General features: G+C 52.7%; 1 protein-coding gene across 1 annotated transcript in view; it reads right to left on the reverse strand.

Moving 5' to 3' along the window:
* Positions 1-13,252, reverse strand: part of LOC134677147 (actin-like protein 6A) — a 32,700-nt gene that overhangs the window by 12,433 nt on the left and 7,015 nt on the right. The window contains exons 3-7 of the mRNA XM_063535605.1: positions 12,763-12,989; positions 12,246-12,363; positions 4,492-4,623; positions 3,568-3,718; positions 1,597-1,710 (exon numbers count right to left, since the gene is read on the reverse strand). Coding sequence (XP_063391675.1) covers positions 1,597-1,710; positions 3,568-3,718; positions 4,492-4,623; positions 12,246-12,363; positions 12,763-12,989 — 742 coding nt within the window. The remainder of the gene's footprint in view (positions 1-1,596; positions 1,711-3,567; positions 3,719-4,491; positions 4,624-12,245; positions 12,364-12,762; positions 12,990-13,252) is intronic.

The following is a 13,252-nucleotide window of genomic DNA, read 5'->3' on the forward strand; positions in this document are numbered from 1 at the left end:
TGTTACCCTTGGCGAGGCGCTCCAGCCAGCCGGGCGTGTTGGCGCCGCCGCCGCACGCCACCACGGCGCCCCACAGCGCCGGCCGCGCGTCCGCGTCGCACGCCGCCGCCGCCGCGCAAGCTGACAACGTCACCATGAGCTGCTAGTGTTATAAGCGAGTGTTACCCTTGGCGAGGCGCTCCAGCCAGCCGGGCGTGTTGGCGCCGCCGCCGCACGCCACCACGGCGCCCCACAGCGCCGGCCGCGCGTCCGCGTCGCACGCCGCCGCCGCCGCGCAAGCTGACAACGTCACCATGAGCTGCTAGTGTTATAAGCGAGTGTTACCCTTGGCGAGGCGCTCCAGCCAGCCGGGCGTGTTGGCGCCGCCGCCGCACGCCACCACGGCGCCCCACAGCGCCGGCCGCGCGTCCGCGTCGCACGCCGCCGCCGCCGCGCAAGCTGACAACGTCACCATGAGCTGCTAGTGTTATAAGCGAGTGTTACCCTTGGCGAGGCGCTCCAGCCAGCCGGGCGTGTTGGCGCCGCCGCCGCACGCCACCACGGCGCCCCACAGCGCCGGCCGCGCGTCCGCGTCGCACGCCGCCGCCGCCGCGCAAGCTGACAACGTCACCATGAGCTGCTAGTGTTATAAGCGAGTGTTACCCTTGGCGAGGCGCTCCAGCCAGCCGGGCGTGTTGGCGCCGCCGCCGCACGCCACCACGGCGCCCCACAGCGCCGGCCGCGCGTCCGCGTCGCACGCCGCCGCCGCCGCGCAAGCTGACAACGTCACCATGAGCTGCTAGTGTTATAAGCGAGTGTTACCCTTGGCGAGGCGCTCCAGCCAGCCGGGCGTGTTGGCGCCGCCGCCGCACGCCACCACGGCGCCCCACAGCGCCGGCCGCGCGTCCGCGTCGCACGCCGCCGCCGCCGCGCAAGCTGACAACGTCACCATGAGCTGCTAGTGTTATAAGCGAGTGTTACCCTTGGCGAGGCGCTCCAGCCAGCCGGGCGTGTTGGCGCCACCGCCGCACGCCACCACGGCGCCCCACAGCGCCGGCCGCGCGTCCGCGTCGCACGCCGCCGCCGCCGCGCAAGCTGACAACGTCACCATGAGCTGCTAGTGTTATAAGCGAGTGTTACCCTTGGCGAGGCGCTCCAGCCAGCCGGGCGTGTTGGCGCCGCCGCCGCACGCCACCACGGCGCCCCACAGCGCCGGCCGCGCGTCCGCGTCGCACGCCGCCGCCGCCGCGCTAGCTAACAACGTCACCATGAGTTGCTAGTGTTATAAGCGAGTGTTACCCTTGGCGAGGCGCTCCAGCCAGCCGGGCGTGTTGGCGCCGCCGCCGCACGCCACCACGGCGCCCCACAGCGCCGGCCGCGCGTCCGCGTCGCACGCCGCCGCCGCCGCGCTAGCTAACAACGTCACCATGAGTTGCTAGTGTTATAAGCGAGTGTTACCCTTGGCGAGGCGCTCCAGCCAGCCGGGCGTGTTGGCGCCGCCGCCGCACGCCACCACGGCGCCCCACAGCGCCGGCCGCGCGTCCGCGTCGCACGCCGCCGCCGCCGCGCAAGCTGACAACGTCACCATGAGCTGCTAGTGTTATAAGCGAGTGTTACCCTTGGCGAGGCGCTCCAGCCAGCCGGGCGTGTTGGCGCCGCCGCCGCACGCCACCACGGCGCCCCACAGCGCCGGCCGCGCGTCCGCGTCGCACGCCGCCGCCGCCGCGCAAGCTAACAACATTACATTACATATACTTATGGCATACTGAAAATTCCTGGACTGGCCACTTAGAAAAAATAACTCATCTCATACCGGGTGTGGCCTGTAATATGAGCAAAAAATTAAACTGTAGACTGTACTCCTTATACTGACTAACATTTGTTCAGCGACTTTTAAAAATAACTTGTGGTTTGATTTTAAATGCACTTTAAAGTTTATTCTAAGACGCAATGTATTGCGAATTTTGTTTTGTTTAAGGCGTGACAAGCAACGTCAATCACAATGATATGGCGTGGCGATGGCGTCCATTGAAGATAATATTTATTTTGTATGAAAAATAGGGAGTTTAAATAATTCATAATTTTTAAAAGTTGTAGAACAAAAGTGTCACCGTTTGAGGAGTACAATCTATGTTTTAATTATTTGCTCATGTTACAGGCCACACCCGGTATATCAGAATCAAGAAACTTTCAGTATAGCCCACGTAACCATTGACGTATACAGTATGTATCTGAACGAAAATCAATTACTCAAACCCGTTAATGTTTAGGGCATACTAAGCAATTCTTACTATGGAACCAACCGGTTGCAACCCCGAAATCGCGGAAAAAATAGGCGCAGGCGATTTAGTGAAAAAAAAAAGCGAAATCAGTTGGCCTCGGCTGGGCGGAGCTGGAGGAGGCCGCGCTGGACAGCGAAGAATGGAAATCCCGTCTGACAGCCCTATGTCCCTGATAAAGGATAACAGGATATCATCATCATCATAGGACATTTCAACATCAGACCAGTAAAATGTATGAAACATGCAATATTTTTCCGCGTTTTCGGGGTTGGTGCCATAATAAAAGTAGCTCAGCTTAGCGAGTAGAATCAAGCCCTGGATTTAAAGCCAGATACAGCATGTACAGACAGCTATTTTATTTATTCTAAAAATTATCATACATAAGTAGTAAACGCGCCTAGTACTTCTGCCTGCGCCCGTTTCGCTCTTATCAGGCATCCTGACGAGACAATCAAATTGACAATTTAATTATTGACGCAAAAACGAAATTGGCACGTCTAACACACTGTACCTAAATGTGGCGCTCCCAGACTCTGCTCAAACAAACACTCAACCATTTTGAATCTCTCGACGCCGAAGTCCTGGTGGTAGCCGCCGGGGAACTCGTAGTGAACGCCCGGGATCGTACTCGCTACCCGCTCGTCGTATGCTGATGCGACCTCGATACGCCTCATTTGACCTCATACACTTATTATATAGACAGCTATTTTATTTATTTTAAAAATGATGACGAAACCTGCGCTGTGGATCTGAAGGTACCTATGCTGTTATTATTGTTGTTTCTTTGGGTCAATGAATAAATTTTCTAAAAATTACCATACATAAGTAGTAATCGCGCCTAGTATTTCTGCGACCGTTTCGCTCTTATCAGGCGTCCTGACGAGACAATCAAATTGACAATTTAATCATTGACGCAAAAATGAAATCGGCACGTCTATCACACTGTACCTAAATGTGGCACCCCCAGACTCTGCTCGAACAGACACTCGGCCATTTTGAATCTCTCGACGCCGAAGTCCTGGTGGTAGCCGCCGGGGAACTCGTAGTGAACGCCCGGGATCGTACTCGCTACCCGCTCGTCGTATGCTGATGCGACCTCAATACACCTCACTTGACCTCATACACATTATATAGACAGCTATTTTATTTATTCTAAAAATTAACATACATAGTTTGATAGTTGTGATTTCGCCTAGTACTTCTGTCTGCGCCCGTTTCGCTCTTATCAGGCGTCCTGACGAGACAATCAAATTGACAATTTAATCATTGACGCATAAATGAAATTGGCACGTCTATCACACTGTACCTAAATGTGGCGCCCCCAGACTCTGCTCGAACAGGCACTCGGCCATCTTGAATCTCTCGACGCCGAAGTCCTGATGGTAGCCGCCAGGGAACTCGTAGTGAACGCCCGGGATCGTACTCGCTACCCGCTCGTCGTATGCCGATTCTGACACCTGTTAAGGAACAATTTTATAAGTTAAAACCACAGAAGAAATAATAGTACTACCGTACAGAAAGGATACTTCCTACAAACCTGAAGTTTGACAGTGGTTCAGGGTCGAATCATGCTGTCCCTTTCTACTATATGGCACTATCCCTTTCGGCTATTTAGGGTTGTCAAAATGTGATTAAGGGTAATTAATGGATGATCCCTTATCTTATCTGTGGTCGTGCACGCAAAAGGAAGTCAAGTGGTGCCAACCCTAATAAGTGCTCGGAACAATGCTGACCGACCGAAGTCAGGAGTGTCTCCCCACTGTTAAAACTAGACTTTTAATACAAGAAATTTGGCTAAAACTATGGTATAATTAATAGAAGACCTTTTTCAATAGGGTATTTTTTACCAATGAAATAAAGCACCAGGCCGCGTAGCCAAGATGCCAATCGCTTACGCTCCGTAGCGATCGAAACGCAACTGTCACTGTCGCGCTAATATGGAAGAGTGATAGAGAGACATAATGCTTTTCGTTGTCGAAGCGATAGCGATTGTAACCTTGGCTAGGCCGGCAGAAGAGTAATAGAGAAACGTAGACAGCAGTTATTTTTAGACACAATTTCTATTTTAAACCCCGTATAAAACAATAAAAAGTAGGCAATTTGATCATGTCGTCACATGCTAGTGTTTCATATAAATTCCATAGTAGCAAAATCGTTATGACAGTTCGAAAAAAGAAACTTATTTGACTAGTAGTCAAATACCCTATAGTGAAAATATAGGAGTACTAACCTGTGCGATGCAGTGACAGAAGTCTTCATACTGCCGTTTGAGCATGTACTGCTGCCATGAGTGCGTGAGGCCGGCTGGTAGGGTCTTTAAGGTATATCTGGCTCGCTCGCGTTCTCTGATCACTTCTTTACTCTGTGAATAATAAATAACGTTAAATATATCTGAAATAGTAATGCTTTACCGCGATTTTAGTGTTAACCTTGGGGGTGTAGGGGGGGGTAGGTACGTAGTTCAGGTGTGCGACGCTGGGCTTACAACGCCTACTCCCTCAAGTCTATCATACACGTCCCCGTCGGCCATGGCTCTGCCGCCGCAGGCCATGGCCGAACCCATCCCAATCATGGGGTGGGTCGTACACCCTGGTAATGCTGGTGGTCGGTCGGGCGTCGCACATTCCATCTGCCCCGGACCACCAGTAGCTGAGTATGAAGGCGACGTCGTAACCCGTGAGGACCTGAAAACCCGAACGGAGTACGACAAACTCTGGAGAGTCCTGTAAGGCATGGCTAGCAATATGATTTCGATCAAATTGCTAGCTATGCTATACGGACCTCAGTCATAACCCGTGAGGACCTGAAAACCCAAGCGGGTTATGACACACTCTGGAGAGCCCGAATGGCATGGCTAGCAATATGATTTCGATCAGATTGCTAGCTATGCTATACGGACCTCAGTCATAACCCGTGAGGACCTGAAAACCCAAGCGGGTTATGACACACTCTGGAGAGCCCGAATGGCATGGCTAGCAATATGATTTCGATCAAATTGCTAGCTATGCTATACGGACCTCAGTCATAACCCGTGAGGACCTGAAAACCCAAGCGGGTTATGACACACTCTGGAGAGCCCGAATGGCATGGCTAGCAATATGATTTCGATCAGATTGCTAGCTATGTTATACGGACCTCCCGGTTCCGCTTAAGGTGTAGGTGACTTAAGCGGACTATACTCACCTGCCTGCGTAAGTCCTGCGCAGTAGAGCGCCGTAAGCGGGGATGCAGGAGTCCTGGGGGCCGAGGCCTGCAGGGGGTCGGGGTTAGTTATCCCCTGTGGGCCAATATGCCCTTTTTGGTCCGAATTTCCGGCGAAACGGTGGCCCTGCAACTAGCCACTGCAGGGTATTGGACACGCGTCCCGTACGGTCGAGGTGGTACGGTCCGCAGGCGAGGTGTGGGGAGGGGCGTTCTCTGGGAGGATGCCAGGGGCTCGGCCATGCTGACGGGGCAAGGGCGCGTGGAACCACTGGGAGAGATAGGATCGTCTCTCTCAGCCACGTGTCTGCAGCTCCCGATGTCGCGCATGAGTCTCACCTCTACACACCTATACCTCTTGGGTATTCCTGGTGTCCAAAGTGACATCCCCAAAGGTGCGGGCTCCATGGAGGGTGGGAAGCTCGAGAGGTGAATTTTCTTACAATTCAAAAATGGAAACAACAAGATCCCAAACCCCGCGGGTGCCGGAAGGGAAACCGGAAGGCGCCCCAACACCGGAGGGAAACGGCGCAGTTTCGGCTGTACCCGGAACCTCCACCCAACACAACACTACACGAGGAGACGGAGCTGTCCCGATAGTTCCTCCCTCCTCATCACGTGCTTACAGGGAGGAACAAACAACCCTGCCAAGCACCACTACACACGGCGCTGTCCCGACAGTACCGACACGCTACACACACCAAATGGGAGCTGTCTCGACAGTACCCCCACAAATCAGACACAACTCACCCCGTGGTGGCGCTGTCTCGACAGCACCGCCTCGGAAGGGGCAGCCCGCAGCAGGGATTAGAGCCGCCGGGAAACCAAAGGCACGCAAACCTGCTACGTGGACGCCCAAACCAGTAGGTTCGGTACCACAGCGTACCCAAGCCCTACTGCCAACACCGGGGACATCCACGGGCACTGTTCCGACAGGAGGGAAACCCCCTGCCACGGAGCAGACCCCAGTGATGGAACCAGCGCTGGACCCCGTCTCTGCTCAGCTGGAGGCGGGCTGGACCGTTCAGGTGTCCAGGAAGGCGCGGAGGTGGAAGCCCAATAAACGGGTGGAAACTCCCGTGCCCCCGCCTCCCCCTGTTACAGCTGCGGCTAAGCCGCATAAGCTGAACAAGAAGCAGAGAAGGAAGCGCAGAGAGAGACTAGCAGCTCTCAACACCGCCCCGGCGCCTCAACAGAGCGTCTCTGGGAAGGGTCAGGCGCAGGCTGCAGCTGGTCCACCAGCAGCGAACCGTGCCCCTCCCCAGGAAAAGAGGGCGAAGGGGACCAGGGCCAAGAAGGAAAGTAACCAGGGTGCCCGGTCTTCTGCCAAGAGGGCCCGACTGGATGAGACAATATCTCCCAGAGGAGAGCCTAAGAGGCAGAAGACTGGACCGCCTGGTGAAACCCCCCATGCCGATTATGCAGAGGCGGCAAAGGCTGACCTGCTGGTGGCGGTAACTACTGCCACCTCGGGACACCTGACCTCGCAACAATCGGATGAGGTCCAGAGGCAGCTGCTAGCCCTGCTCTCGCAGGAAGCTAGACAGCCCACCTCAAGCCTTCCCGCAGGCCCACTCTTCAGGGGCAAGCCCGTATGGGCGAATGGCTCCCTCAGATTGTGGTGCGAGAACCAGGCTACGCTAGCATGGCTCAAGCGCAGTGTGGCTACCATCACCCTCGATGAGGGGGAGAAGGTGGTAGTCAAGCGCCAGAGCGAGGTACCCAAACGAGTACGCTGCGGCATCCTGTTCCCGGGTGTCTGGGAGGACTTTGGCGAAGTAGGCCGAGCCCTCCGCTACCAGAACCCGTGGGCGGAAATAGACCGCTGGCTGCTCAACCGGCGAGAGGTGCAGGGAACGGAGACGTTCGCTGTGGTCAGTGTGCCGGAGACAGTCGTGCAGCCCCTTGTGAGCCGCGGACGCCGGCTCGGCTTTATGCTGGGTTCGGTGTACGTGAAGTTTGAGGGGTCACGGGGCAAATTCAGGGAACAACCGCCCCCTAGCAGCACTGTCGCCATAGATGGCGCAGCTGAGGCACCTGCCGAGCCCATGGACACTTGCGTGACGACGCAGGCACCTGTTGACGAAGTCCAGGAGCCTGAGTTGCAGGCCCCAGCGCAGTCTCCTTCCGTCCCCGAGAAGGACGAAGAAGAACTTCTTCGTGACTCCTCGGGGAGTGAGGGGGAATGCGCGCAGGGGCTGGGCAAGCTGGCCATCGGCAAGGAGGAGGAGGAGCCGATGTCGGCGGAGGAGGGCGATCCTGGTGGAGGAACCCCCTTCGCCCATTGGTAAATTCCTCCAAGCCAACCTCCACCACAGCGAAACCGCAACGGCTCAGATCCGGAAGTGGTTGGAGGTCAACACAACAGCCGTAATTCTGATCCAGGAGCCGTGGGTCAGAAGGGGCTCTGTTTGCGGTCTCCGTAACATAGGAGGTAAGCTAACAGTCTACTCGGGTCCGGATAATCCCCGGGCCTGCATATACACAACTAAAGATATACATGTGCAACCTCTAACGAGCTTCTGTTCTAGAGACGTGTGCGCCATAAGGCTGCGCGGGGCGCAAGACACCAGCATGCAGGAGATGGTCGTAGCCTCCGTGTACATGCCGGAGGCGGACGACCCACCACCGCACGACATGACAAGGCTGGTCAACTACTGCGAAGAGGCGGGGCTCGAACTCATCGTGGCAACCGACTCGAACGCACACCACCCCCTATGGGGCATGGATACAGGTAACGAGAGAGGTAAGAAGCTTGTCGAGTACCTATTTACCACGAACCTCAACCTCCTTAACACAGGTTCGAAACCAACATTCATAAACAGACGCAGCAGAACAATCATTGACCTGACCCTAGCATCTGAAGAAGCATCGAAACACATCTCAGGCTGGCATGTATCGGAGGAGGTGTCATGTTCAGACCACAGATGGATTCGATTCGACATTCAGGTAAAAACATTCACAGCAGTGCCTAGAAGGGACCCACGCAGGACTAATCGCGACCTGTACACCCTGCGTCTAAACACAGTACTGGAACAGCAGGAGGGTCCCCTGAAGATAGTAGGCATAGCTGAGATAGAAGAACAGGTAAGCACCCTTACAAACACCATCCTGGATTGCTACCATCAGGCATGTCCCTTAGCTACCCCATCAACAAGAAGTGGAAGGAAGAACAACTGGTGGGGACCTGAGCTGGAGAGACTCAGGGGCAAGATGAGGAGACAACTAAACAGAGCTATGAACACTGGCACTGACGAGGACTGGGACAACTACAAGTCCACCAAGGCCAAGTACAAAAAACGACTCAGGTACAGAAGCACAAACTCATGGCGCAAATTCTGTACAGACATTGAGACCACCATGCAGGCTAATAGGGTAAGGAAGGTTCTCTCCAACAACTCAACCATAACCTTGGGATCCCTACGTAAGCCTGACAACTCTCTCACCAACTCACCGGAGGAGGCGGAACGGGTCCTGGTGCAAACACACTTCCCGGACTGCGTGATATCGCACCCAGTAAGTTGGGAGGAGGAGGAGACCACTCCGTCGGAGGACGAGTGGCAGCAGACACATGAGGTAATCAGCCCGCAGCGCACGCAATGGGCCATAAACAGTTTTGACTCCTTCAAATCTCCAGGAATGGACGGGATCTTCCCTGCGCTACTTAAGTGGGGCGGGAGGCATCTCACTTTGAAGCTGACCACCATTCTGCGCGCCTGTCTGGCTCACAGGTACGTGCCGAAGCGGTGGAGAGAGGTCAAAGTCATCTTCATACCGAAACCAGGTAAAAGCGATTACTCAGATCCCAAATCCTTCAGGCCCATCAGCCTGACCTCATTCATGCTTAAAACCTTGGAGAGGTTGTGCGATAGGCACCTGAGGGAGAGAGTGCTGAGTAACGTGCCCCTGCATCCCAACCAACATGCCTACAGCCCTGGCAAGTCTACAGAATCGGCACTTCATGCAGTGGTAAGCAAAATTGAGGTAGCGATTAAAAACAGGTCCATGTGCTTAGGAACCTTTATAGACATAGAAGGAGCCTTCGACAGGACTAGGTTCAGCAGCATTGCAGCAGCACTGGTAAGACATGGTGCGAATACAGTCATGACCAAATGGATAAACAACATGTTGAGCCAGAGGATCATAAGACTTGGGACAGGCGAGACACAGCAGGCAGTAGTGGCAAAGGGATGCCCCCAAGGGGGAGTTCTATCGCCACTTCTATGGAACCTAGTGGTGAACGACCTCATAACAACATTAAACAACAATCACTATTACACAATCGGCTATGCTGACGACATAGTGATACTAACAAGCGGCAACCACTCAGGTACGGTATGCGATGTTACCCGCTCTGCACTAGCCATCGTGGAGCGCTGGTGCGTTAACAACGAACTCACAGTCAATCCTCGCAAGACGGAGCTGGTAATGTTCACCAACAAACGCAACTTGGGAAACTACCACCTTCCCAAACTGTTCAATACAGAACTCCAACTATCGGCAGAGGTAAAGTATCTAGGGGTAATACTTGACAACAAACTGAATTGGAGTAATCACCTAAATGGCAAAATTGATAAAGCTACAGTCGCGTTCTGGCAATGTCGTAGAATGGTGGGTAGAACCTGGGGATTAACTCCTAGGCTAACTCTATGGCTTTACCAGGCAGTGATAAGACCAATAATAAGCTACGGCGCGATAGTATGGTGGCCACGCACCAAACTATCCACTGTTGAGGCTAGACTACAACGACTCCAGAGGTTGGCCTGTATGGCGACAACGGGCTGCATGAGGACAACACCAACCGCGGCCCTGGAAGCCTTACTGGGCCTGCCGCCGCTGCACCTCTTCATACAACAAGAAGCGCTGGCTGCGGCGGTACGTCTCAAAAAATCTAATCTCTGGAGACCGCCTAGGGTGCCACACACCGAAATCCTCTACGAGGCCATAGGTAAGGAACCGCTTATAGAAGCGGTGACTGACAGGATACCCAAGCAGTTCGTCTTCGACAAAAAATACAAAATACAATTACACGAAGAACCCCATGAAGGACTCAACCCAAGGGAGCTGAGAATCTTCACGGACGGATCAAAAACAAGGTCAGGCACTGGCGCTGGGGTTTTCTCAGAGGACCTAAACATACACATCTCGACACCACTTGGTGCCCATAACACAGTCTTCCAGGCGGAATGTATGGGCATTATAATGGCAGCACACGCAATCGTCTCAAGGGAAGCAATGGACTACCCCATCCGCATACTCTCTGATAGTCGGTCAGTACTACAAGCTCTACAAAGTTTTACTTTCACTTCAGGGCTAATTTACGAATGTCACAAAGCTCTGTCAGAGGTATGTACCACCAATGGCGTAACTCTGCAGTGGATCAAAGGACACAGCAACTCACGAGGTAACGATGCAGCCGACATCCTGGCGAGAGGAGGCTCGGAACTGAAGGTGGCAGGACCTGAGCCAATCCTACCTCTGCCATATGCCTGGCTCCGGAACACGCTGCGACACAACACCAAGGTAAAACACCAGCAATATTGGTCTAACCTAGGCACATGCAGGCAGGCGAAGGAAGCCCTCCCGACACTCAACCCCAATCTGTCGCGGAGGCTTCGACAGCTGAAGAGACCACAGCTCCGGCTTTTAGCTGGGGCAATAACTGGACACGCCTCATTTAACAAACACCTATTAACCCTACGTGTTACAGATAGCCCCCTCTGCAGAGCATGCATGGAGGCAGAGGAGACAGCCGCCCACGTCATTCTCGAATGCCCAGGGGTGGCAAAATACCGGGCACAACACCTCGGCTCACCGGGGTCTCTCCCAGAAGTCGTCGGCAACATTAAGGGTCTGCTAGGCTTCTTGGTGGAGTTGGGTTGGCAGGAATAGTGCAGCCATCCCATCACGCAAAATAGGCGCAATAATAGACGTCGAGTTGCGGAAAACAAGCCCGCGATAACCTATAACCTATATATATATAGTGTTAACCTTTTGAACGCCACAGACGGCAATCGACGTCAACACAAAATCGTGACAACGACGCCAAAGACGGCGTTTGACGTCGATCGGTTTTTGATGAAAATCTACTGAAAAACACCGCGCACCGCTACGGAACGGATGTCTGCTCGGGCTTGCGCCACCTAGCGGTCATATCTGTCGTAATAGACGCAATTTTGTAAGAGAGTGAACCTTCTCTACCTAGTACTATTATTTATTCTGTGTCTTTGGTAAAAAAGTTACAGTTACAAAATAGCTACTGTGTAAATACTAGGGATGTACCAACTAGTCGGGAAAGCCGACTATCCGGCCTCATCTGTCGGCGACTAGTCGGCAAAAATGGCCGATTAGTCGGCACTTTATAAGTGACAGAAAAACAGGGCAAAAAGAAATAAACAGCAAATATTTTCATAAGCTTTTCACCCATTTTACCCAAATTCCTATTTAGCGTGCTTACGAAAACTTTTAGTTGAAATTATTGATAGTGTGGTCGCTTTCTTATGTCCGACTGTCCGGTCGTCGTATGAGATATATCCTTAGGATTTTTAGTGTTCCGTGTTAAACTTTGTTCACGGAACACTTATTTATTTATTCTATTTTATTTTTTAGCTTTACTATATGATAAATAGCGCAACGAATGGAGTAAAACGATTGTTTTTTTTAGTGCATTTGAACCAAACTTAAACCAAACTAATGATCTGGCCGACTAGCCGACCGACTAATCGGCCATCCGAGCGCCGATTAGTCGGCCAAATCAATAGTCGGTACATCACTAGTAAATACCTGTATGCTGTATACGGGTAACATCTGTATGTGCATACTGCTCAGTAGATGCTTGGCTTGAGCTGCAAGATGGTCTCCCCCAATAGGCGACCGGACGGCTGCGTTTACAAGGGCGTAGCTGTAACAAACATACATACAGTAAAAGTAACAGTGGACCGACGCCTTTGAAGTTTAAATAAACGCCGACACCGCACAAGAACACAGTAATTGTCACAGACTACCCAAAAAACTGTACATTTCAAATAAGACGCTAGCCATGTAAGTTGTACCGAGCTACTAACAATGGCGATGTATGCAGCTCGGGTGCGCGCGTACGGCTACGTACGGTACGGTACGCTCTGTGGCCTATTTTATAAAGCTACAAATTACAATTTACAAGCGGAAGTCTCGTTCTAACACATAGGGTTAGAAAGAGACTTCCGCTTGTAAATTGTAACTTGTAGCTTTATAAAATAGGCCACTGGTACTTCTTGACAGTTGGCAGAACTGTTTGAACTACATACAGTATGTAACTCACCCGTCTACAACCGGCACAGCGGAAGTCTGGCTAGCCCCAGCATCGACCACCAGCGCTGTGGATTTTCCATTAGCGAACGCGCAGAGCACAGCGTTCTTCACCAAGAAGAAGGCAGGCGCCTGGTACTTCTCGAAGAGCAGTTCTGCCAGCTTTTCACGGGCTGGCCGGGTGGTCCACACTGCTTCGGTGAACAGCGCTGGGTGGTGCTCGGATGGGGAGCGGATAACCTAAATTAATTAAAAAAATATTTACAAAACTGTTTAAAATCAATTTATGGCAACCCCGGCTGTCAGATGGCAACCCCGGCTGTCAAACGATAAGCAGCTGATTTTGCTAGGTCCCTTGTAATTATTTTAATTTTAATGATATTTCATGTAATATTAGGCATTATAAGTGTGAATTAAATAGTTTTAACATTAAGTTTTATGTATACATAATAAGTGAAGTGCTTTAGTGGCGTTTACTAGTGTCTTGTTTTCGGATTTGTAGC

This window comes from Cydia fagiglandana, chromosome 25, assembly GCF_963556715.1.
Source record: "Cydia fagiglandana chromosome 25, ilCydFagi1.1, whole genome shotgun sequence".
Taxonomy (NCBI): Eukaryota; Metazoa; Arthropoda; class Insecta; order Lepidoptera; family Tortricidae; genus Cydia; species Cydia fagiglandana.